Source organism: Hippoglossus hippoglossus, chromosome 11 (assembly GCF_009819705.1).
Source record: "Hippoglossus hippoglossus isolate fHipHip1 chromosome 11, fHipHip1.pri, whole genome shotgun sequence".
NCBI classification, from domain to species: Eukaryota; Metazoa; Chordata; class Actinopteri; order Pleuronectiformes; family Pleuronectidae; genus Hippoglossus; species Hippoglossus hippoglossus.
Window position 1 is genome coordinate 11,042,983 of NC_047161.1, and position 26,256 is coordinate 11,069,238.

A 26,256-nucleotide genomic window follows, 5' to 3' on the forward strand; every position below is an offset into this window, starting at 1 on the left:
ATTATTTAAAAAAAGGAGTTATTTATTGCTCCGCGTGGCCATCTGTTATTCCAGACATGTCCTACATACGGGAGGGGGGCAATTTTATTGTATGCTAATTTGATATTGTACACACAGCTGCAGTAAAATTGGTAGTTGCCAGTCGGAGATCGTATCTCTCTGGCAGGTCATATTGTGATTTTTATGTCAACCAATACTTAGTCGTAAAAAGGGTGGTGATATTCCAGGGATCTGACGGAGCACTTGAACTAGTAAAGTGGCTGATTGTACTGTCACACTACACGAATGGACCAAGCAGGGCTTGTTTTACAACTGCATGTACATCCTCTGTTCAAAATCCCCAGTGGTGACAGTTTTTATATGATGTAAGTGGTAATAATGCACAAATACTGATGCTGGAATTCAACACCATGTCCGGTGTATCGATGCTGTTAATAACTCCAGTGGCCTTATATTGTTATTTGGAAAGTGAAGGATTTGATTCGCATTATTTTTGTATTTTTTTGGATCCAATAAAAGGACCGTATCTGATGTCAATGTACTTCTTTAATTGTGGGTCCAAAAAAGTAAACACATGAGCAATGTTGAATGTTGTATTACCTGGGTGTCCTCATTGTGTTCTTTGTTTTTTAATGTTCCGTTTTATTTCTTTTAAAATGTGCATCAACGTTAGAAACACAGCAGAGTTTGCTAGAAATTCTTGTGATCTCAGTCTGCACCACCTGTGACTCCATGAAGATGGTATCATCCACATTTAACTGTGATGGAGACATGAATCAAAACACCTGAAGGGAAATATGTAAAGAAAAAGAGAGAGATCTTCCGACCACATCTGATTGGTTTGATTCCCGGCTGCTGAGTGAAATGTCCTCCCTGTGTGAAGTCGCTCCGTTTCCCGTGGTGTTGACGCTCTGCCCTGAACACTCTCTCACTGATGATGCTCTGCTGTTTGTTTCATTGGACATACACGGTGTGGACTGTGTCTTTAAATCAAAGCCATGAAAATTTAGTACATGTTATATGGATATTTTGGTTTTGCCATCTTTATATAACATGCGGAAGAACTAGAAAAGGAAAAATTCCACACTGCCATAAATAAAAGGAATATCTGTGCCCCTCTGAAATCACCACATGAGACAAGCGAGTTTCTGTCTTGCTCCGGATGACATGCTCCGATGGAAAACTCGCTGGAAAATCTCCACATTCTGACAGACGCTGCCCCGACACACAGCGGCTTCCTAGGAAAGTGAGGAGCAGTGATACAGAAGGCGGTGAGGCTGCTGTCTCTAGCGCGGCCTCTCCCTTATCTTTTAGCTGCATCCCTCTGAAACTAGGGCTATGAAATATCTTGAACGCGTCCACAGAAACGCCGTCTTTGATTCTGGTCTGCGTGTGACGTATAGACCCAGTTTTTCCTCCGGTGTGGCATACAGTACACGCTGCTCTAAGGTCTCTCACAGCCCATATGTGTCTTTAATGATAATGCAAAACAAGACTCCCCATGGTGCAAGTCTTTGGAGATGCTGCGGCTTCAGTTGTCAGGGAGTGAGAGGAAACCACACACGCACACACACGCACACACTCAACGATAAGACGAGATTTCCATACTCCATGTTGCTTGGGTTTATGTAATCCCCAATACCCAGAACAGCTCAGGAGCAGTGGCTGTTGGCTGCATACATTAGATGACACACTTTCACTTTCAGGAGGGACTCCAGACGGTGCAGCAAACATGTGAGGCCTAGATACAGAGATAGCAATGCATTTCATATGCACCACCACCACCACCCTGCATCCGAGGAGGGGGATCGTACAGCGGAGAGAGCGGCAAGACTTTGATGGACTCTCTCACTCGGCAAACTTGTTTAAATAACCACAACCGACTCTTCTACAGTTCATCAGTTATGTCTGAGAAACATTACAGGGCTATTTGCTGGATCGTGTGTACCATTTCCATTTTGGCTCATCAATTTCGTGGAAATCAGTTTTTTTTCTAGCACGCTAAAGACAAACAGTAATTAACCTTGGCTGTTTTCAACACAACAGACGCTCAGGATTGTAAACACAGGCAACATCGAATGGGTTTAGCAGGGAAGATTTAAGGTGTTTATCGGCCTAAAAAAATATGCATTTGTAGAACACTGATGTGAAACAAACACCAGAGTAACGCTCGAGCACGTCAAGCATGGGAGGAATCATTTGTTTCAAATGATGCACTCAGAGTTTCTCCAAATACTTCAGGGACCAGTTTCCCAGACGTGCCTCGACTTAAATCCTTTTTCTGCTGAAAGCCTTCTTCAGCGTCGGACCAAGCTCTTCTAATCCATGTCTGTGAAACCAGCCAATGCAGCACCAAAGGCAGATTGATTGTTGCTCGCTTGCCTTGAGCTACCCACTGTGCTTTTTAGTTTGTTTTCTCAGCAGAGTTGGACCTCACCAGGATCTCACACGAGGAACAACGGGTTCTGAAACATGACGCAGGCGAGAACCTCAAGGATCTGCGCTCGTCACCTTCTGCGGAGCGGGAATTCCAATCCTCAACTCACACACAGCTTGACACGGCACTGTGAATGAACAGATGATTTAATTCAAAAGTCTTATGACCCCTATCCTCATTCTGAGCAGTTTAAACATAAGTGTGAATCATTAGAACAAGGAGATGAGAATCTTTATTATTAAAGCGACTGTGGATAATATCTCACCCTTTTCAATTACTTCCACAGTCAGAAGTGTCGCTGCAAATTAGTGGCCCGTAGTTTTGTAAATGACATCAGTGGACCGGTCCTTGATAATGAGTCACTCGTCACTTGCTCAGACTTGCTGCTCAGACGATTCTGACCATCGGTGCTGTGTCGCAGGGCGGTGAATACGACAGACATCAGGTGGATTCTCATTATCCATTACTACCCAAAATAAAAGCTGTGTCCTGAACATATTTCCTTTTTAAAAACATCAAAATGACATAGATTAAACATGTTCGGCATTTCGTTTTTGGGTTGTCTGTCTTTCCTGATCAAACACTTTGAGGAAATTTCTTCCAATTTGGCACAAATATTCAGTTGGACTCAAAGATGAACTGATTCGATTTTGGTGGTGAAGGGTCAAGTTCATTTGTTTTGCCTTGTGAACGTTTTATCTCAGGAACATCTCCAGGGAATCCTTTCAAATTTGGTAAAACTGTTCACTCAGACTCAAAGATGAACTGATTAGGAATTGGAGGCCAGAAGTCAAGGTGGCCTCACTAATTTTAGCGTCTTGAACATGATGCCCCAAGTCTGCCTTTGTGGAATTTATAATCAAAGATAAACCAATTCGATTTCAGTGGTCAAAGATCAAAGGTCCCGGTGATCTCATATGAGTCTGGAAAAGCACTGTATGTAGACTAAAACTGGACTGGTTGGTGAAGGCACACAAACACAAGCTGGTAATTCTAGTTTTCATTAACTCACCAAAACAGATTTTCTTTTTAGATTCTGAAAACCTTGAAAACCTTGAAAACCTCTGTTTTTGAGCAGCATTTTCAGACTTGTCGTTCCCACCTGTTAATGTTGTAATACATCAGAGTCGAAGAATGCAAATCGTGTGTAATACTTCTGGCGACGCTGCCGACAGAGTTAATTATGAGGAGCATTTCCATGGTGAGGGAGAGGAGCAGGAGTCACAGCGCATATCACACTTGTCTGCTGAGAACTGGAGTCTGTCACTCTTTCCTCTCCCACAGCAAATGGACATGGCAGAGCCCGGAAATACGAGTATGTGTCATCTATAATGTAGATGACAGGGATCGGGGCTATAAATAGGAATCAAGGTAACAGTTTGTGCGATTGTGACTTGATTTACGAGCATTTGTTAAATTCATGTTTAAGTTTGACTCTTCGGGCAGATTGATCCGCTCTCCACTGAGTATTCTTTCCCTGTCAGATGTGATGTTGAAACCTGTCTCGGAGTAAATCATATTTGGCAAAGATTATACATCCGGCTGAAGAGAACACCAGAGTCACAGTGATTCACACCCGGGCAGACTGTGATTTTTCACAGGCTCCCCCGACATAGCCTACAGAACATTGACAGAATACCTCTTTGATATGTTCCTACTAGATAAAATGCTTCCACAGGCGATTAACCATTCCACCCCTCTCCCATTCATTTCACTTCATCAGATTACTTGATTGCTTGCCAAATGGACGGCCTATCCCCCTGGGAGAAACACAGGCGTAGGCTGCGTATGTTTCCTTTGGACAAAATCCTTTTATTTTTCCATGAATGTTGTCGTCATTCAATCAACCTTAGTTCGGATCAGTCAAGTGTTCCTCACAGATATTGTTAAACCTTTCCAGCACATGTTTTATTTTATGGTTCACCCAGTTGTAGAGTTGACATAATGTATTCGCAAAAATGCACAGTGGCCCTGAGAGCTCAGTGCACTGTAACTAAAGATAAAACATGCAAATAGATATGACACAAGCAAGTGGACACATGCGAGGCAAATAGGAAATAAGCTGCAAATACTCACAATACAACAGAAGACGTTTCCAGGGGACGCGAAAAAAGTAACAAACACGATTGAGACGCGCTTGTCGTTGCTGTGGTTTGTGACTCGTGAAGTTACAAGTTGAAGATCCCTCAATGTTGTTGGAAAATGAGATAAAAGCCCATTTTAACATTATCGCATGATGCTGATATTTTTTGCAGATATTAACTTAGTGTTATGTGTTAGCCTCACGCTCATTATTAGCCAGCAGATTCAAGTAATGCATGACCTTAGCCTGCTTCTCAAACAATTAAATCTATTTCGTCAGATTATTTGAATTAGCAGGCTAAAGTGTCCCAGCTGTATTCATTAGTTGTGTTGTGAGTGTATGCAGTGCATTTTCTATTTGCGGTGCATGTGTTGTTAAATTGATGAAGATCACAAGGTCTCCATTTGCATGTGTTTTCTTAAATTGTTGTTCGTTAAGGACTCAGGGCCACAATAGAAATGATATTTTACAAATAGTATTAAACAGGGAACCACTTTTCCGTTACACTCTCAGAGATTTTCTCTTGAATTCAGGTTTTTCAGCACAAACCCGATTTGTCCATCCCTGCAGCGGCTCACCTGAGCTGAACCTTCTGGCTAAAAGCCTTTTTATGTCACTGTAGACTTCCTGAGGTACAGTGGAGGAATTATTTTCCTACACTTTATGAGACGAGTCAGTGGGGGTGTTGTTTATAGACACATCAGAGATTTAATTTGAGCCGCTCATAAACGGCTGAGTGAGATCTTGCTGTCTGATGCTGTTTTCTCATCACTCCCAGGAGGAGAAATAAATCCTACACCTTGATGTGCTCCCGATCCGGAGCGCTAAAGACGTCAACATAGCTTTTCATAGTGTTTGATTAAATTAAAGTCGGCCTTCTCTTGAGGGGCTTTCTCACTTAAGGGGGGTAGCGATGCAGGTCAAATGAACAGATCCCTCGCTGTCTGGGTGTAGTCGAGTGTGAATTAGACGCCTCATCACTTTGCAGCGGCAGCAGCAGCCTGTGTTAATAGTGATGGTCCTCCACATGTACAATATGCACACATGAGGATGCATGACTGTGCTGCCTGCGCACCTAACTCCAGAAGGCTGGTGTTTAGGTTTCATTTTACTCTCCAGTGTGTCACCGCACATATTCTGAATTAAAATCCACTTTTTATACATGATTTTCCTTGCCAGGGAATTAATTACTGTATTAATCTTATCTGTTGGTGCAGAGGCAGTGGATAAGAAACTGGTGAGAGGGGGGGGGGGGGGGGGGGGGGGGGGGGGGGGGGGGTAGGGGGGGGGGGGGGGGGGGGGGGTAGCAGGAAGCAGTCGAGCTCCGAGCTCAAGCATCTGAGAACTGGCTAATGTTATTTTAAAAGAGAGGCAGTCGCCTGCTTAAGAGTTAGCAGTCGGCAAGTCTAGCAAAAAAAATAAATAGGAAAGAGAAATTCCTGCCTGTGCATAATTCATTAGTGATGATGATGATGTGCTTGGTCAGACAGACAACCAACTGATTGATGCAGCATACACATGGTGTTAATCATCTAAGTCATTGAGCTGATGGCTTATTTAGAGTTGATAAAGTCTTTTCATTAGAGGAGGTCTGTCAGTGTGGTGAACCTCCCACTTGTTTTTATCGCCACCACTCGTTTTACTTCCTAAATTCATCATGTCCGTACGGTGAGCTGAGCATAAATACTGACCGAAATACATCAGCACCTCCAAGGCTCATTCATGAAAAACATAGAGCGTAAATATGGCATGACAGGTCCAAGCTGTTACTGTTGCACTTATTTCTAGGGTAGACCGTAAATAGTAATAGAGTTTTCATTTCTGAAAATGATGCACTATACCTTTAAGAATTAATCCTTAAACTCACATTTTAGTGTAGGTCACCATTGGATAAAGGATGTTGTATGGAAGAGATAACAGTGGTATTACGGCCAACAAGAGTTAAGCAGTTTTCTGAAATGTAACGCACTGAGCGATGAGAGAAAAGGTTAACTTTGTGTTTCCCCCTACACAAGCAGCAGGGTACTCCTCTGCTCCTCTGCTGCCTCCTCTGGTGCGTGGTGCCAGCCGAGTCGGGCAGCGGATCACTGTGGGTGCAGAGTTCCACTGAATGCCAGCGCACGGGTGGTGGGGCGGGGTGGGGGTTGTTCCGGCAGTGAGCCAAGTCACTGACCTTTGCAGCGTGCCGATCGATAAGGCTCAACATCGCAGGGCTCCGGAAATCTCTCAGCGGAGAGACAAGGAGCAGAGGAGTCCCACTGTCAGATGATGCGCTAATTGCTCTTGTTTTCTAACCTCAGGGGTGAGACTCAGCCTTCCTGCCCCTGGGCCCTTCTGCAGAGGGGGCCATGGGGCTAGTTGCTGTACATAAAGTTGCATATACATGTGTGTATGTGTATATGTACATATGATAATATTGTATATTATTAATTGTTTTAGCCTTCGAGCCCACCACAGGTTGATCAGACCAAAGGTGTGTGTCTCTATCATTTTCAGGCCCAGTTGCGATCATTGGCTGCAGCGTTCTCCAATCCGTGAGGTTTCTTTTATGATCAGGCGCAGGACTTGCCCGTGGATTCCCAGTTTTCTAAGCAACCTGATTTTGGATCCTGCAATGAAACATATACATACTACCAGGTCACAAAAGCCTAACGAAGGATTAGAGACACATGTTCTTTATCTACGATTAAAATGAAATGTGTCACATAATGGTATGTTATAAACTAATTGCATTCATCATTGTCTCAGATGGCCTTGCACTCCTATACTGATACAGAAAAAGAAAGTGAAAACATAACCCTGCCGGGATAAGAACATCTGCCGCACGCACAAAAAAAATGCATATGACAGCTTTCTTTTCTCCCCGGAGTACTAAACTACAAGTGCTCACACCGCTCGGTAGAAAGGCCCAGTTCTTTGAGTAATAGCGCACCACAGTGACAGGTGAGCAATGCTCAGCAGGTCGCGGTACACACGGTACATGTAGGACTGCGCTCGTTGTGCCTGCCTGCTGATAATGAGCCTGCAGACATGTGGAGGAGTGGCAGCGAGCAGGGCCGACTCCTCTTACCACCTAACTCTGCTTTCATCGCCATGCTTTCATCAAGCTCAAGTGCCACAGCTATTAGACCTCTGTGCGATGTTGAAGGGGGGAGCTGAATGTGCCAGCACGGTTGGCTAGGTTACTTCCAAACTGCTTCCCACAGCCGCTCTTTGATTAACTCCTCCAAGTTATGATTAGCCTAAAGCATTTTGATTTTGAATCGTCCCGCATGAATACATTTTAGTTTTGTGTTGCTTTGCCTCAAACATCTATCGAATGCGCAGGAACAGAAACAATCCAATTTACAGACACTGAATTGATTTACTTCAGTAGTTCTGAATCAAACAACATGAGGAGACTTCACAGGAAAATGCTTCTCCTTTCACCCTCCCACACGTGTGCAACCTTAACTGTCGTTTCAAAGGTTTTTTAATGGACGTATTGTTCAAGCAAGTGGAATTCACTCATGGATAAGACACATTTCTACCTCCTCTCCATTTCCTTTCATTGGACTAACTTACTCTTTTACTTAACTGTTTTATCCTACTGTTTTATCCTTATCATCACTCCATTGTGCCTCCTGATTTTTGCATTCAACATGCACAGTCTTGCAGAGCCTCAGAGCAGCTCATCACATCCATCGCTGGTGTCTGCACATCTTCCGCTGGATGCCAGAGTGTTATATTAGTCCTGATGAGTATCGGCGCAGTGGCAGGTACAGTATGTAGCTTTCTTTCTCTACCAGCACGCTGTCACAAAGCAAACACACAGCAAAAGACATGGAAACACAGCGTATTGAGCGGAAGCAGCCCGAGGCACGATACGGGGCTCCTGCCAGAGTGGAGCCGGTGAGTGAGTGGCAGGTGGCCTGGCCCCGGGGACTCCTAATGAAGAGAGTGTGCCTGCCTGCTTATCGATCCCCCCACATCAGCTGATCTGATGCTTGGCTGACTGGAAGACCAGAGGGTGGTGGGCAGGGGGAGCTTAATGGACACCTGAGACACACACACACACACACACACACACACACACACACACACACACACACACACACACACACACACACACACACACACACACACACACACACAGGAAATGGAAACCTGCTCAACAGGTGTGTGTATGCTCGCATGGGAATAGAAGCAAGGGAGGTAGAAGGTTTTCCACTACAGGGAGGGTCAGTGGTTTGATCCCTGGTCTATATTCTGAGGTGTCCTTGGGCAAGATACTGAACCCCAAATTGACGGCTGTGCTGACATTTATTATGTTGTGTGATAGAAAGAGCTACTTATTGAGGTGCAGCATTATTGTGGCTTGCTTTGAGTGGCAAATAAGGCTGGAAAAGCACTATATACAGTCCATTTACCATATATATATACTTATATATCAATCTGAGTCGGATGTCTTTGACGTTGAACCTCTTTCCTGTCTTTTGTTGAACTGTTGTACCGCAGCAGAAGAAAGACAAGGTAGAAGAGACGACAGCTGCCCGCCTGTCAAACTGTAATGCAGCATTTCAGCGCCACTGTCCAGCATAATCTATTCACACACACACACACACACACACACACACACACACACACACACACACACACACACACACACACACACACACACACACACACACACACACACACACACACACACACACACCTCTGCCATCACAGATGCTCCTTCAAGCTCATTATTTCTGGGACTGTCGGCTTATGGCTTGTTGTGTTGGCTGGGTAATGCATCTTAAGCCCAGCTATCAAATATGAATGAAGCGCTGGCTTCCTCATCTATCTTTCATGGCTTTCATTTGTTAAGCTATTTGCCTGCAAAAATATTTTTGGATGTTCCCTCACTGTTGTGAATACTGTGCTCAAGCAGCAGCAGCAGCAGGTCTATTATAAAACCGAACATGGCGTTCTGTTTTGAGCGAACGTTATTGTTTGAGGGGGTGGCGTTGGTTAAATATATGTGTGTGAATGGGACCTTTTGTAATCATAAATGATATTAGAACGTTTCATTTCATGGTTTTTGTGACACATGATTGAGCCTGTGTAATGTGCAAAACATAGCTGTGTTGCGTTTATCTATGTGTGTGTGCTTGTCCTTTTTAATTACGGTCAGTGTTTGTACATGTCTGTGTGTGTGTGTGTGTGTGTGTGTGTGTTAGTTGAAATCCCAAGTACCTGGTTGTGTGTGTATCCATGTGTTTGTCGGTTTTCACTTGCGTCGAGCTCTCATTTCACATTTAAAGCTGTCCCCACAAACTTAATATCGAGTTTAAAGTGAGTACAAGCTGTATATTTTGTAACATTACACATCACACCTATTTTATTGTTCTCAGACTGAATGTGTCGCACAAACTATTTTGGTCCAATCACGACCGAGTGATCACGCCTGCAGTAAAAGCCAGGCTAACTTAATTAGCTCCAGATGGATAACTACCCTGAGACTTCAGACCCCCCAAGGGCACATTCAAGTGGGAACATTCTGAGTCCCCCCTTCCCCAAAAACAAAACAAAACAAAAAAACAAGGTAAGAGCCAAACCGTGGATTTGGAAACTTATTACACAACCCTCACGGTACAAAGGAGATGGAATATGAACATATACAGTGAACATTTAGCATGTTTGCATACATTTTATAGGAGAATATTACGCTCTATGTACTACAGTATGTAAATGGCCTGACATATGCGCATGCCAGAACACCTTTATTAAAAGAATTATAGTATGTATGTCAATCTAAAATGTGAACTGAGGAAAATGTTCAAGGTGATTATATGAGCGTTTAAACATGGGGCTTTCACACAGGTAAGAATTGTTTTGGTTTGTGTTAACAGCTAACACGGATAAAGAACAAAACTCAGGTGGGTATAAAAACTGAAAATGCTGTGTTGGTCCATGAATCAGATTCATATTCACTGTTTAAAAAAACTTCGATTTTTGGTGTGATTCTCTGAGGCCTGGGAGAAAGTCCTTCTTCATATCATGGCGACTGTCCTGGATTTAAGAAAACACACGCCACTCTTGAGGCCACGCAGGTTTTCTGCAAATGTGCACGTGAACTTGACACGGCACTCCGCAGTTCGCATTTCTGAGCCATTAGGATAAAGCCGGCAGCATTGCACAAGCAATCACTGATCAATACACATGGAGCTCAGCGAGGCGGACATCTCCTGTGTCCATTAGCACAATCACCGGTGAAAGGATATACAAACTACAGTATATCCCCAAGTGCTCTTCATTCGCTCCATGGAGCCATCTTTATCACGGAGGAGCTGCACCAATCAGCTCATATATATATATATATATATGTATATAAATCATCCAGCGGCTCTTAAGACCTCTTAAGAGTGCGCATCTCTTTGTGCTTCTGGATGGAGAGGGCTTGTGTATAATTAATGCTGCTGGGGTTAGCTGAGGTGGGAGGTTTTGGAAAACCTCCGTCCACTCGTTCCATCTCCGAGCACATGCACTCTGGGCAAGCACATGCACATGCATCAAGGTCTGACATTAACTAGATCCAGAGGTATTCCTGGGGATTAGTTTTCCTGTGTCGCTCTTTTGTTCAGCCTATTCCTCATCGCTCTGTCTAATTTACCCTCAATTCCTCCTTTGAACTAACTGGACTCTCTCTTCCTTTTTCCTCCATCCCCCTTTCTCTCACCTGAAAGAGTCTCTGTTTTATCATCTCACTTTTGAGTGACAAATCTTACTGAGACTCTGTGTGTAGGAGAATGGCCGTGCATGTGTTGAGCGCCAAGTCTGACAACTGGCTGTGTGCGCATGTGCTTGTCTGTGTACTTGTGCTTGCTTGAGTCTGTATGTATCACCGCGTACCCACTAATTAGAATGACAATTTTTATTAATAGTTTGGGGCTGATGTGTGATAGCGTGACTCTAGCTTCCCCACTCGCTGGTTTACCCTGCACTCCTGCCTCCCCGGGCCCTAATTATTGAGCTGATGATCTGACGTCCGACCACTGAAACGGAGACGACACATTGACATATTGTCACTTCCGACTTTAGCCTGCACGTCTTTAAACCTGAGGTTATGCTGTATGGCCGCAGACTTGTTCCATCTTGTCCGTCTACCTTTAAGCATGTCTGAAAACTGTGTGGAGTCGAGATTATATAACAACAGATCCCAGATCCCCCAGCCTCGGATTATGCTCAGAATTATACAAGTCAAGAGAAATTAATCAATCTCTGATAATAATTACACAAAAGCAGACGTGAGTTGTCTTGAATTAATTCCTCTAAAGCTATGCTATGTTGAAAATGTTCCACATGTTGTTATAGTGTGTATTTTTTCTTCTGGGGTATGGAGACTTTTGACATGCATGCAAAACAAAGTCCAGTTTGTGGGTCTATTTTTTATCCATATTCCCTTTCAGAGTCAAGATATTTTTGTCTAAAGACACAAATCCTGGATCAAACTAGCCTGTAGGATATATGTAATGTTTTCTCTCAATTCAGTTGTTTATCATTACACAGTACACAATATTTTGAATAAAACATCTATCACATCAATCTGTTTTGTTCTTCACACACATTGTCAACAATTCTCTTTCCTAATCTCATTGTATTCAACCTACAGGCACGTGGGACTGCTGTGGGAATGATCAGCCCTGCTATAAAGCAGTTATGCTCTGGATGACGTTGGAAACATTCATTGTGAGTGTGATTATGTAAGACGCAGTTCTTGCTATTACTAGGACTTGACAGTAATCAAAATAGTGTCCTCCCACAGCACAGCCGCAACTGAAGCTCTTTTGAAGGCAGTGGCCTACTTTACACCGTCTCCTCTCACATTCTTGATTTAATTTCAGAATGGAATAAGAGAGGTTGTGATAACCTCTTCATGGCAGGAAAAATGCAACAAATGTAGCATGGCCGTTCAAGATTATTTTTCTCGGGTGCACAGCGGAGGACATCCTTTAAATCGGAAACGTGCTGTGTGCATATTCTGTCCGTTCTGACACGACATTGAGCCGGGAAACACTGAGCACACCCTGCTGTGGTGCTGTCAGTGGAGTAGCTGATTATATTTTCTGTCTGTCGAAACACACTAGCCACAGTTTGTGCTTCTCATGTTGTTGCATTTTACACTTTCGCAGTGATGATTACACACAAGTCACAGAGCTCAACATCTTTCTCAGGGTGGCTGTGGCTCAGGAGATCGGCCCAGAAGGCTGGTGGTTCGATCCCCTGCTGCTGCAGTCTGCATTCTGATGCGTCTTTGGGCAAAATGCTGAGTCCCAAATTGTCAATGACAGCTGTTCCAACAGTGTATGACGGATGTTAGATAGAACAAATAGCTGCATAACGACCCAGTGTGGATTAATGTAACTTGTTGTGCTTTGAGTGGTTGATAAGACTGGGAAAAGTGCTATATATATATATATATATTTATATATATAAAGTCCATTTACCATCTTAGTGATGAATACCAGTCATGTGTTGAAAGCTCCTGTAGGTCCTGCTGTATGAAAGACATGTTCAGATTCCCCAAATACTTTTCTTGCCATAAACGTCATTTCCTAAAAGCAGCTCCTCTATTTTTACTGCATATTCAAACTGAAAAATCTCTTTACGAGTATTTGAGCAGCTGAATTCCAGATTGACAACTTGCGTGTTCAATGTTTTTTCTCTTTTGTGTGTGATTTGTATTATATATTCTATATTTTCCTGTTGTTGTTAAGCCTTTTGATTGTGATACGTGTCATTATGATTATGACGTTCCTTATTGTTTGTAATATAGATAGATAGATAGATAGATAGATAGATAGATAGATAGATAGTTAGATAGATAGATAGATAGATAGATAGATAGATAGATGGATAGATGGATGGATTTATAAATATATAGATAGATAGATACTTTATTGATCTCGAGGGAAATTTCTGATTTGAATAACAAAACAAAAATCTTTGTTGTGGAAAACACAATGCGTCAGGTCGCAAGGCGCAGTTAAGTGTCGCAAACTGTCGCAACGCGGTGAAAAGTTACCGTGCGTGTGTGCCAGCTGCGGACTAACGAGTTCCAGGTGGATGCTACACGGAGGAGGAGCGTCAGCAGAGTCCGGACATGTCGTCTCAGAAGCGGTAAGTGTTTTCAAACGACCCGCTGATTTATCTTCGACAGCTTAGATGTGACATGAGCAAACTGAGGGAACTTTAACACTGGACAGGTCACAGTAGCATTAGTTAAATAGTTTGTTAACTAGCTTGCTATGCTAAATAGCGAATGGTAACTGCCAAGCTAGTCAAACCTGCCACAGGTGTATCAATCAGCTAGCTGCTTGTTGCCATGGCAACCTGCTGATGACGCGTGGATATCATATCGGCAAACTAATGTGATTAAATATGATCTGTGTTGCTTTTGTCACTTCAATATTATTTATCATACAGATAAAATCACTGCCAGTGTATCGGGGGTATCAGCAGCACCCCGACCATTAGCTTCCACCCACCTTTAACCCCAAAACAGTGCAGGAGAAGTCCATTAATTATGCAGAACTGCGACCTCTTTTTCTTTGTGAACGTTGGTGTAGTTGATGTTTGTTGATGCCTGATTTAAAATTCTAATTGGTGTGAAAATAAAGGTCATCGTCAGTGTTTGATCATGTTATTGACAAAAGATGATGGCCCTGTGGATGGTGAGATAAGATAAGATAATCCACAAAGGGGAAATTTGCAGTGTTACAGCAGCAAGATTAAAAAATAGGCATCAGTTAGTAAATATAAGTAACATGCAATACCTAAGTGTAAGGATAATAATACTTAAGTGTAAGGACATATAGAAAATATAGAAAAATATGAATGGAATAAAAATGTACAGTGATAGGATTGCACATGAACCATTGCATTGCACTAACCCTAATAATTATTGCACAGTTATGTGAGCTGAACCAGAGTTAATGTCCATAATGGGTGCGTGTATTTCTACTGGGAGCATAACTGGTTCTTACAGTTGGTGTAAAGCAAAGTATGACCAAAACCACTGCATTAGCATTATCAGAGGTACCCCACCTAAACCTTCACCAAACTATAAGCTGTGCCTCAATTCAGGGGCTGCATCCTTCAGAGGCTACTTTTGAAGACCGATTGAAGACATTTTGGCGTGTCCAACTTCAGCTCTGTTGCTAGGCAACAGCAGTAAGTGTGGGACGAGCTAGTGACGCTGATCACAACTTGACCAGTTTCATTTCAGGTTGGCCGTGGTGGTCTACGCTGCCCAAGAAGGAGTCAGTCTCTGTAGGTCGTGTAGACCACGTCTTCCCAATTGAGACACAGCTATAGGCTGTTTTCACAGCAGCCATTTTGACATGTCATAGCAGAAAAAGATCATGTGTATTCAGTAACATTAATGATGGTTGCAGTGTTAGCTCACTGGCACAGCTGAAATGAAAGTTTTTTCAGTCAGTTGTGCCATTCTCTGACAGGCCCTGGCCTGTACATCCATGTCAAAACCACACAAGTGATTTGAATTACTTTGGCTGATTACACCTCCTCTCAGGACTGAGTGTGCTTGTATAGACTGGGCTAGATTGACATCCCCCTCACCACCAATTAGGGTGAAACAAGTTGAACAATCCTGGGCTGGAGGACATTTTGACATCTTACAATAAGCAACACTCTGGCACAAAACAACTAACCTCTTTTAGCTGGTTCAGCTTCAAGGTAACGTGCCAGCTCACTGTCAAGCCCTACTGAATAGAACACAGCCTTTTTTTCATTTTACAGTAGCACCTGTGCTTTTCTTACTAAGTCAAAATGTCTGCTGGGGTCTGGTGACATCACCTAATCTTTTTTCGTACCTCTGTCCACCTGTTCTCAACCTGAGCCAAGTCCAATCTGCCAGAATAAGTGAAAACACTTGTGCAGGGCCATTAACCCTTCATTGTGAGTGTGTAGGGAGGCTGTGGTCTGCTGCTTGTCCACTTATGTTTTGTACTGTTTAAATTCACTCAGTCTTGTATTTGCAGACAGCCTGTGGATGGCGAACTGACAGAGATAGGAGGAACTTCACTGCTGTCTTCAACATTTCAAGGTGAATTCCTCTTAGTGAATATATTATTGAAGTTACTAAAGAGTCTATATGCCTTGAACCTAATCTGCCTTGTGCTGCTATGCGAGATGTAAAATAACACATTCCATAGCGTCACCATGACTTCTGCTAGTACTTTGTACTATGCAGGAGTGCATGTTACTATCCCATTAATTCTAGCTGTGCCAGCTTTCAACTTAACACAAAAATGGCTCATGAGGCTAATGGAGGAAAATATATACTCATAGCCATAGTCTGTCAGATAATTCTCATCTCATTATGTGGTGCAATATTTGGATTTCTAAAATTGTTGCATTAGTCTGAATTTACAGCAATGACTGTATCTGCCACTTGTACTGATTCAAGAGGGCCATATGATGTCAACTTGTGTGCAGATTTTATTCTATTTAAGTGTGGTCTGTTGGCATTTGAAAGCCGATTAAAAAATTTCAAAACCTGTTTGTCCATAAAATGACATAAATCAGTTGTGTTCTGCTTATACAAGTCTTTATATCTACAGTATTTCTTATCTTTCTGCCAAATTGATGAGCAGTAAACTTCTCACCACTCTTCTCCAGAGACTGTCACATGGCATATCTCACTAAACGAGTTGCACAAAGTTCTTCAGATCACAACTTAAAAAAAAAAAATCTCGTTCGGTTCCAAGCACTCCAACAAAGCCAAATGTGACTCATCCCTCTTCTTTATCCCAAGGGGAAAATTCTAGTTGACAGACTGCAGTGTTTTCATGTTTTCTAAGCTCATAAAACATGCATTCGCCACTGACATGCCTGGAACACGCCCTGTTGAAGAATAGCTCCTCAACTTGTTTGTATGCATGGAATTCACAGAACTGTGACTCCATATTTTCAAACCAATTATTCAAATAGCTGCCACTGTAACTGGCTGGGCAAGCATGTCGAGAACAAGGGAGAGGAGCATCTCAGAGATTCATAATACAATGTTTTCTGCTATATAGTGGAATTACTTGTCTGCACCATTTGGAGATAACGTTGTCCTTGGCTTGGAGTTTTGAGATCAGTCATGTGTGAGATGACTCTGAAGTATGTTGATCTGGGATAAATGAAAGTCTGGCTTTTACTTCTAGTTCATATGTCTTTGCGCTTAGAGGATCACAGGGAAGCAGTTTTAATGTTCAAGGATGTGGAATGTGATCTCACATAAAACTCAGCCTTGATAGATATAAACATAACTCATCATAATGTCCAGTTGTGGCTTAATGGTGAATTAGTTGCCAGGTATATAAATGAACTGACATCTACTCCTTTCCTTAACCAGCAACTGAGGGTGTGATCGAGTTTAGCTTTTGGGAAAAAAACTATTACCGAATGAGTTGGCATGAAAGTGAAATGAAGTCGATTAAGTTTCCATCAGGCGATTCCGTTATCTGCTCATTCTGGAAGCAACTCACAAAATCTCCACTTGGATATTACGTCCGTGAGCACAACCATCTGAGCTATGAAATATGAGAGCATCATAAATATCATCTTTCATTCATCTGGTGCTGAATACCTGGCATTTAAAATTCATAGAGCATGTTGTAGCGTATTGTCGGAGTTTGGGTGAGGGATGTCCTCAGGCAACCCCATTAATCTTTATTAAAGAGCCATCTCTCTCTCGCTCTCTCTTGCTCTCTCTCTGGATTGGATGCATTTGCTTTTGAATGTCAGGTGTTTGACAGTACAGTGGCAAACGCTTCAAACTTGGTTATTCTTTAGTTTGTTTCTTATTGTTTTCCAGAAGCATCAGCACCACAAGAGAAAAGGATTTGATTTGGTCAAATAAACACATTCGCTCCACCTAAAAAGCTGATTTCTAAGTGAGCAGGGTCATTGAATCTGCTGCCATATTAGAACATTTCATCACTGATTGCTCAAGTAGCAACATCTGCATAATTATTTTTAACTGTGCGCCCTTCATACCATACAAGTATGTTCCAATTAGTGGTGATATATTGGCTTGACATCTCGTTTAGTGTGGACGGGCAGATTGCAGAGCCGTGATTGAAAGCTTATTGAATGATTCATAATCTGGAATGAAATGGACATTTTCATTTGGGTGTGTGCAGCGATCATTAGGAGGAAACGCAGCATTTCTGCACAAGTAACAAAAGCTAAAGTGTTTGATTGTACCTGGAAATGTGTGTTGTTACTGTTTTTATATAAACCGTGTGCGAATTGAGGAACAAATTTTCACAGCCCTTCATTGCCAGTTAAATCTGAGTTTCTCCACCTAGTCGTCAAAGCGTTTATCTTGTTGTTGGATGCAGCGTTTGTATTCTACCTAATATTTCTAGTTTGCTGCTGTCTGGGTACTGGAGGAAGGTTTTGAGCAGGGAGGGATGTTGTCTGTTGCGAAACAAACAGATGGGACGACGACTTGACCTACTTCTTCATCTGGACCACTCTGAATAGAAAAGAAGAATGACTACGGAGAGAGGAGAGTGAAAACCACACGATGTGATGAGTTTGTGTGGATGAATAGAGTGTATAGAACACATTTTTTTCTTTTTGATTCATATCACAGCATTTTGCTAACTACATTTCCCTGTGTTGTGTATGTGCACTTTCAAACTTTCTTTCCCTGTCTTCCTCTGCCACTTATTCATGTTTTATATAAATTAGGAACCAGATATACACAGGTCAAAACCAATCAACCAGAAAAAAAAAAAACTCCAACCCTATTGAGTTGCTTATGGAGTAGTAGCACAAGGATGTATGTGCTTGTCAGAGAGAGGAAGAGAGAGACCTACGTATTCCAGCAATCCTCGAGGGCTTGCTAGTTCCTTTGTGTGTTGTGAGCATGGAGCTGTTGGGCATTGTGATAAATGACCTGTGTTTTAAGAAGTCAGGAAGGTCAGCCCTGCCATATCAACCACGGCAGCCTTATGTATTAAAGCCCTAATGAGGAGTAAGGAAATTGGTTTGTATTGTAAGAGGGGTAGAAATTGTACAGAGATTAAGAGGAGTTACTTCGAAAAGTTTCCTTATAATGTCCTTTTCCTGAGAGCAATGTTAATATAGAAGGAAATTAAATGTTTGCAGATGGTGTATTTCATAGTGCTTATGCCGGTATTATACCTTGTATGTCTTTGTACTTTGGACATCAATTTCTTAACTTCATGGTGTGGGAAATGTGAGGAGATGCAGCCACAGTTCACACACATTTGTTGATGTGGTTATCATAACTAGTCGATACTTGGACTATGTATAATATTCAACCATATCCTTAATTGAAAAAAACACACTTTCTTATGCGTTTATTTTCAAGGGGTGTAATGATTCTGAACCTGAGATAAAACCAAAATAAAAATGTCCAAAATGTGAAATGCAGGATGACAAAAAGGGAAACCCCATCCCGGTCTCATCACTGTAACACACAATAACTCATGTAAAACATTTAATATTCTGTTTAAAGTTAGGGTAAGCTTTATATTTTATAAATATTATGTATTACTCTTTTTTTGTTGTTTTCCAGCTGCATGTTTCATGTAACTATTTTGGTTCAATCCTGATGGACCAGCTGAAAAAGCTCAAAGTGGACATTTACCTTGAGATTTCAGTCACCCTGGAAACCTTGAAGTCAGTTGGGTGAAAACATTTCGGGTCCCCCCCTTCAAAAGAAAATAGGTATGAACCGAATCGCGGCTTAAAACAATTAAGGATATGGAGAATCCTTCAGACCCTTACTATCAAAGCACTTTTTCAAACAACCCGCCTTGATGCTGATTGTAATTTTGCATGTGATATAATTGCGTAGGTCAAACTATACGTGCCTCTGTTTTGAAATACAGTTGCAGCTGATGGCTTGAAATGCTTTCATATTTTTCCCACATGTGGAGAACTGTTACCCCCTGGCAGCATATTCTGTTCTCTTCCCACGCCTCTTTAACAATACCATGAATTGTGCTGCAAACTATTGCAATAATTGCCTGTTTTTTTGGCCCACTGTGCCACAGGAGACACTAATCCTTGTACACAGAAACATGAATAAAGCTGTGTTTAGCCTGCCCCTAGGGAAGAACAGGTAATAGGCTAATGGTACACTATACAGCATGAATGAATCACCGACTACCCCCCTGAAACCTAACAAAGTCTGTCCCTACAAGTAAGACATATATGGGGTTCCCTATGATGTAATGTTCCAGCAATGCTGGTGAATTAGTTACCAGGAACACATGTCAATAATTAAGAGGAAGGTATTGTTTTTTAATCGTAGAAGGCCATGTTGCAAAAATGAGTACAGGCTCCAACAAGTACAAGTAAAACAAATGATTACTGGGTTAGGCTGGTTAAGGGCATGATTAAAACTGTGTACTGTACACATGAAGAGGGGACCGATTCTACAATTCTGTTAGAGAGTACAGGACCATGGACAGGGCAGGGGCTCTTCAGCTGGGACACATCGCTGTCTGTGGTGCTGAAATTCTGCTGAGCTGATTCTGCTTGTTTCCCAAGAATCACGATTATTAATGTGGACAGAGTTAAACCGGTAATGCTAATGGTCTTTTGTATGCATCCTCAACTGGTTCCAATGACTGGATAAAGTCCCCTTTACTGTGAAAATGAACTTTTCCTGGTATACCCCTTTAACTTCAGTCTTTTAGCCCATTTTACCTGGCTGCTTGCTACATAACACAGTGTGAGACACGCCACTAAATCAAAGCATATATTAAAAGTCTCAATCCTTCTATGCTCATATCTACTATTGATTCTATATTCATCATTGGTCCTAGTGGGAATTCTCTTTTCATCCTCAGGTTGAGACGCACAAAGAACCAACTATTATGTCTTATGACCCTTAAGGATATTTGAGGGTACAGCCACATAGCCCAGCTGCCGGCATGTGGGAACAATCCCCATTTATAATGAGTCCAAAAGAAAATATAGCTCGATTAAGTAATTTTATGTTCGATTGTTATGTGACGTGCAACGTAACACCGCTCTATGCATCCCTATACATTTTAACTAGCCAGCTCTATGCATGTCTGAAACGTTGTCTGCCTCCAACATAAAAGCCCAGTAAATCACCCTCTGCTGTCAAGCCACTGATGAGTTTGCCCTGCACAAAGCCTATGCAGCTTTTCCACCAGGCTGTTGTATACCCCTTCCCCTTCCCTCCCCCATCCCTCCCTCGCTTCCTCTCCTCCTCCACATCCAGTGCTCCCTCTTGCGCGCACGGTGAGCAGCAGCAGCAGTGGCTTCAGCGCTTGTCTGACGCACCATCGGAGATGCGCATCTGAGTCCCATCGGCTGTCAAGGAAGACTCAGTCGACATCTTCCCGTAGGACCTCTGCGGCCAAGCTTTCACCGTCATCTAGCTCTGTGCGTTTTTAGTCTCTTTTCCCCATCCCGTCGTCGTAATTTGTCAGATTTCGGCGCTGCGTTTGGCAGGGATGCCCGCAGTTGACATCTCTTGGCTGGGAATTTACTTCGGAGGTGATTTTGTATCCGCAACAACTGTCAGCGTGTGATAGATCTCTGTCTACACCTGGGGAGGTAATCTCCATGATTTTGGGGCCATTCTTCAGGACATTCTTGTGCTTGTAAGATAAGTGCTTGAAATTAAAGGTGAGCAGAGGCGCTGAATCAGAGAGCTGTTTGACAGGAGATCGTTTGGATGACGGACACCGAGAGGCAAGAGCTCTCCCTCTGCAACGCCAGTCTCTGCGTCCTTGGAATATTCTCACACAGGAGGCACCGTTACTGAGTAGAAATATTTTCAGTTTGCAGTCATAGTCCACACAGGACGAGTTCGCCCACTGCAGGGGCTGTCGCGGCTTTCGCGTCTGCTCTGTTTCGAAATACGGTTTCCTTGACGGGCGGGCGCCTGAGCATCCCGGACGAGCCCGGGTTTGCGATGCCCAAGCAGTGAGCGAGAGCACGGCGGGATCTCATCTGGTCACCCTGCACGGTAGCATGGCCCCAGCCCGGAGGGACTGCAGCGGCTGGGAGATGCTCCTCCCGACGGGATGCCTGCTCCTCTCTGTCTTGCTGTTTCACCCTGCCCTGGCCAAGGTGTGCAACGACCGCACCAAACACGGACAGGACAACAGCTGGTTCGCCAGGGACGGGGAAAACTTGCCCATCATGGTCCTTATGCCCATGAACGAGTCGGCCCTGATGAGCGGCATCAGCCAGGGCATCGAGCCGGCGGTCCAGCTGGCCATCCAGCACATACGGGAGTCCAGGAAGTACTCGTTCTCGCTGATCACCAAAATCTACGACACCGAGGTAAACACGCAGACTGAACCAAACAGCTATAGCCTATACGGCGTGTGTGCATGTGTATGTGTGCACGCGTGTATACGTGCGCGCAATTGGCCCCACAGCGCACCACACTGTGCGTCCAAGGGGGGAAACGGTGGACCCTGTCTTATGTTTGGTGTCTGCACAGCCTCGTTGTAGATGAGCTGGTTCTCACTGCGCTAAAGTCAACTGCTGTCGCCTGTTCTCCTGAATGGCAGCGCGGTGTTGGTGCGGGGGTCTCTGATCGCCCACAGCGCATTTACATGCATCAGAAGAGACACTGCAACTCCTGGGCACCGCGGAGCCTCACATCACACTCCTGGTCTTGTAGTGGCCGTTTTAATGGTTTACCGCAGTCCCATGATGAAGCGGGTTGACCATGATGTCTGATAATACACGTGTCATCCATCACCTCTATCTGGTTGGATTTTAACTGTTAGTGTATTTTGTGATCATTACCAGACCAGATGTGTGTTCTATTAAAGCTGAGTCCGTGCAGCAAAGCTTTTTCAGTCACGAATCCGGTGCATCTTTTAACGATTTAAGGGCTGGTTCCCTGCGTGCCTGAAGATGGCGGTAATTGGATGTAGAGTTGTTCCGTCTCCTCGCATCTTTGGAAGGAAGTGTTCGAGTTCCAAATTAAGATCTGTACATTCCGTAAAAATAACAATAATAATCAAAGCTACCTCTCCAGCTGAAGTCCTCTTGAAGTTTAGTCATGATTACATATCTGCAATCTTTTACAATATAGGCGTTCACCATATTATGTTTGCACTTGAATTATGTGACTCATTCAGCAGTTTTTCATAGTGGCCTTACTGGCTTCAGTGATGAGGACACATCAGTTTAAAGCTGAATAATGTAACATTGGATACATTATAATCTGTTCTGTTGATCTAGGTTTGTCTTATTAAATCTTCTCATGGTAACTCCTGCCCCTCGTGCGTTAAATCGTTGGAATTCATTTGGTTTTCACTGTCCAGCACTAGTTCAGAGTCCTGTATGTGCACAGGTGCATCTGTGTGAAAGAGCATTCAAATCTCTGCTGACAGAGGTAAGCCCTCACAGGCAGCATGCGCTCAGACCATGAGATTAATATGCTATGTGAGAGTTATGATTTTCCCCCTTCTATTCCCTGGGAGGGAAAGATGAGCTGGAAGCAGGAGGTCAGTAGGCCAGCCTGACATCCGCTCACTGGGAAACGTCAGATAGGGAAGCCAGCTTTCTAATACTGGCAATCAATGGGAACAGTGTTATTTGATGATTTTGTGGGCAAAGGCTAAACTTAATTACATCATGGCACTGCCAATCCTATGGTATTTGACATTTGTTTTGTAAATTGTTACATTGTAGCTAACAACCCAGGGTCCGATCATGTAAAAAATTGTAATACTCCATGTCAGTCGGTAAGAGATATATGTTCAGCACTTGTTATTTTTCCGTATTCTTCTAGTGGGGGACCATATAAAACATTTTTATCACTTGATTTATGTTATCAATGAAGAACTTTGACCAGATTTTAGTAACTAAGGAAAAGCACCCTGCCATTAACCTAAAGAGTATATTTACAAACTGCAAACCATCTGGCACAGGCTGACACGGTTAACATCATCAGTTGACCACAGAGAGCAGTGTGAAGTGCAATTGGAAATACCTATGTTACTGCAACAGAATTTTTGTTCTCTATATATTTACAGAGAATACTAAAGGAAAAGGCAGGAGACCTTTAAACATGATTTCAATAACATGTGAGAAGCTGTATTTGTTTGTTTATATCAGCTGGAGTGGGCTGAAGTGTAGAGACTGTCTCAACACTCTTGGGAATTTAGAGATTGACGAACTTTGCTCCGGGGCAGGGTTATTGTAGTGTCGACTAAATTGGTTTTGGAGCCTCTGACATGTTTATAGGAGTAATAATATAAAGATAGTGATGGTTGTGTCATTAACAATTGACCATGCATGCGCTCATTATACATTTGCCATATAATCTCTTACTCGCACATGAAAAAAGAGTCCCTAACATGCACACAGCTTCCCCACATACCACATGCTTATGTCAGAAAACAATACATGCATCAGTGCATTCGTTTGCAGCTAGCAGCAGGCCAAGTGTGTGTCTTTGTGGTAGTCGTACACGTGTGTGTGTGTGTGTGTGTGTGTGTTTGTGTGGGCACTGGGATTTAGCCTGGCAGATGTAAGTAATCAGTCCCAGAGCAGAGGCTCTTTATCCCTTTATCCCCTGTTGGTGGAGCCATGGGTAGACTGAGCAGGCCCAGTCCATTCCCTGGTGGTGTGGCGCTGGGCGGTGGTGCTGATGATGTGGATGGTGAGGCACTTGGGGGCTGTCCCACTGTAAAAGACCTCAGAGCTGAGGCTGTGTTGCTAGATTGAGGCGGTAAGAGGACTGAGGAAGCAGTTGCTGGAAGTAGAGCAGATGTCCTGATGTGGACTGCATGATGCTCTAATGGGAGATGGTGTGAAACTGGTCGGAACAGGCTGAGGAAGATGTTGCAGCTATGTACTCAGTTTTATCAGGCTGAGGCAACTGCAGAATACATTTTTGCTTTGAAACCCGAGCGTTGCAGGTAGAAAAGAAGCAAGATGGATTATATCAACTGGGAGGCTTAGTGCCGGAGCCAGAGTTGGTCCTCCAGTGCCGCTCTAGATGTGTGAGTGTGGGTTTTAGTGTAACTGAGGACTGATACTGTAACTCTGCAGGCTTAGAGGATCAAAGCTTTGGAGAGGACGGGAAGCACTGGAAGAGGATGGAAGGGAGACTTTGGGCAGTGAGCGCATTCTAGGCTAAGCTACGCTAGTTCACGGGTTTATAGGATGTGTGACGGGCCCTTAAGAGGGGCCACTCAGAATAGTAAAACGTGGTAGGCTAAGTTTTTGAATTCATTGCTATCTTGTGTTAAGCTATGGCCAGTCATATCATACAATGAATATAAATGTAAACCTCACAAATCAAAAAGGCAAAGGTTGCTGTTATATACAATTGGACTGTAATGTTTCAAACATTTGTGGGAGAAATAGGATTTTAGAAACAAATAAAGTTCATATACTCTTCATCCCAGAAAGGAACATTAGTCCTCTGTGCAGTTTGTATTGTACAGCAGTTATTCTGCAAATGCTGGGACGAAGGCACAAGGACTGTTTTAGGATATTGAGAAACATTTGTGAAACAGGCTTGCTGTGTCACACACTGAGGGGAATTGGGAGAGAATAGGACAATGAAAGTCACAATACTTTCATTATAGTCCTCCGAGAATAATGAGAGATTTGCAGTTTCACAGAATAAGGCAGTCACTTAAGTTTGAACAAATGAGAACTAGCACCTAATTCTTTTAGACCAACTTAAAAGCCAACCCACATAGCCCGGATCGAGGAATTGACATGGTTGCTTTAATTTGTAGTGCGTCCGCTGCCTCACTCTAGGGACGAGCTAACAGCTCACATCAGATCTTATTGTTGGGGTAGTGTTACTGCAGCCCAGTTTTGAGAAGTCAGCAAACGGCCTCACCTTTAGGCCTCTCCACAAACGTTCTACCTATGGTGTCAAAAACAAAAGAATAAGCTCCCATACACTACATCTCAGGTGGTTCAGTGCCATGATCCCCTCAGCATGGCTCACCACCTCCGTTTGGCATTAACAAACAGAACAACAGCTCTGTCACACAGTGACAGTGCAGTTTACAGACACCCCTCGGAGAAGAAAGCCCAGCCTTTTGCATTTATATGCTGTGAATTTTAAAATTCGGTAAGAACATGGCGGACTGAATAATTCATTTTTTTGCCCACGTTTGAACAGTTGTTCGAACTGTGAATAAAAAGTGACAGCCCCACCACCCGTGCATTTGCGGTGATCCAAACCTTTTGTTGTCAGTTGTTGAATGGAACATTTATTTTTGATAGCATGTGATAACATAAAGCATAAAAAAGGACATGATAATGTTGTGGCTGATACTCTTTCTCAAGCTTTTCCTTCTCTTTTCAAAGTAAAGATTAATAAACACAGTGTGTGTGTGTTTTTCATGGTTGGGGGTGTTACATACCCCCATAGGTTATGGTGTAACCGATAACACGTGTCAGCATGTGTTGTGTTGCTGCTTAGACTCTTTGTGCCGCAACTCTACTTCCTCCTCCTCCCTTGTGTTATTGGTGGATTGGTGAATAGGGACCTACAGGCACATCCATCTGGGGGTCTGGGGGTACATACCGGCTGACGAGCTGAATGTCTAGGCCCTTTGACCATTTTTGTGTATTGTGAGCTATCAAGTCAGTCCATAGCTCTTGTGTAGGGTTCTAAGGTCTGAACAGGCATAATTTAGCTGTTAAATGTGAGTTGATCATTTTAAATCACAGTTTCTCTTTATGT

At 43.1% G+C, this 26,256-nt stretch overlaps 1 protein-coding gene across 2 annotated transcripts in view; it reads left to right on the forward strand.

Moving 5' to 3' along the window:
* The first annotated feature begins 9,433 nt into the window (after window positions 1-9,433).
* Window positions 9,434-26,256, forward strand: part of gabbr2 (gamma-aminobutyric acid (GABA) B receptor, 2) — a 175,835-nt gene continuing 159,012 nt past the window's right edge. Inside the window, exons 1-2 of one of the 2 annotated variants that reach the window (XM_034599597.1) lie at window positions 9,434-9,447; window positions 20,816-21,863. In XM_034599597.1, the coding sequence (XP_034455488.1) occupies window positions 21,549-21,863 (315 nt within the window). In that variant the 5' untranslated portion in view covers window positions 9,434-9,447; window positions 20,816-21,548. Of the gene's footprint in view, window positions 9,448-20,779; window positions 21,864-26,256 lie in introns of those variants that run through there. The other variant, XM_034599596.1, reaches the window with a different exon arrangement.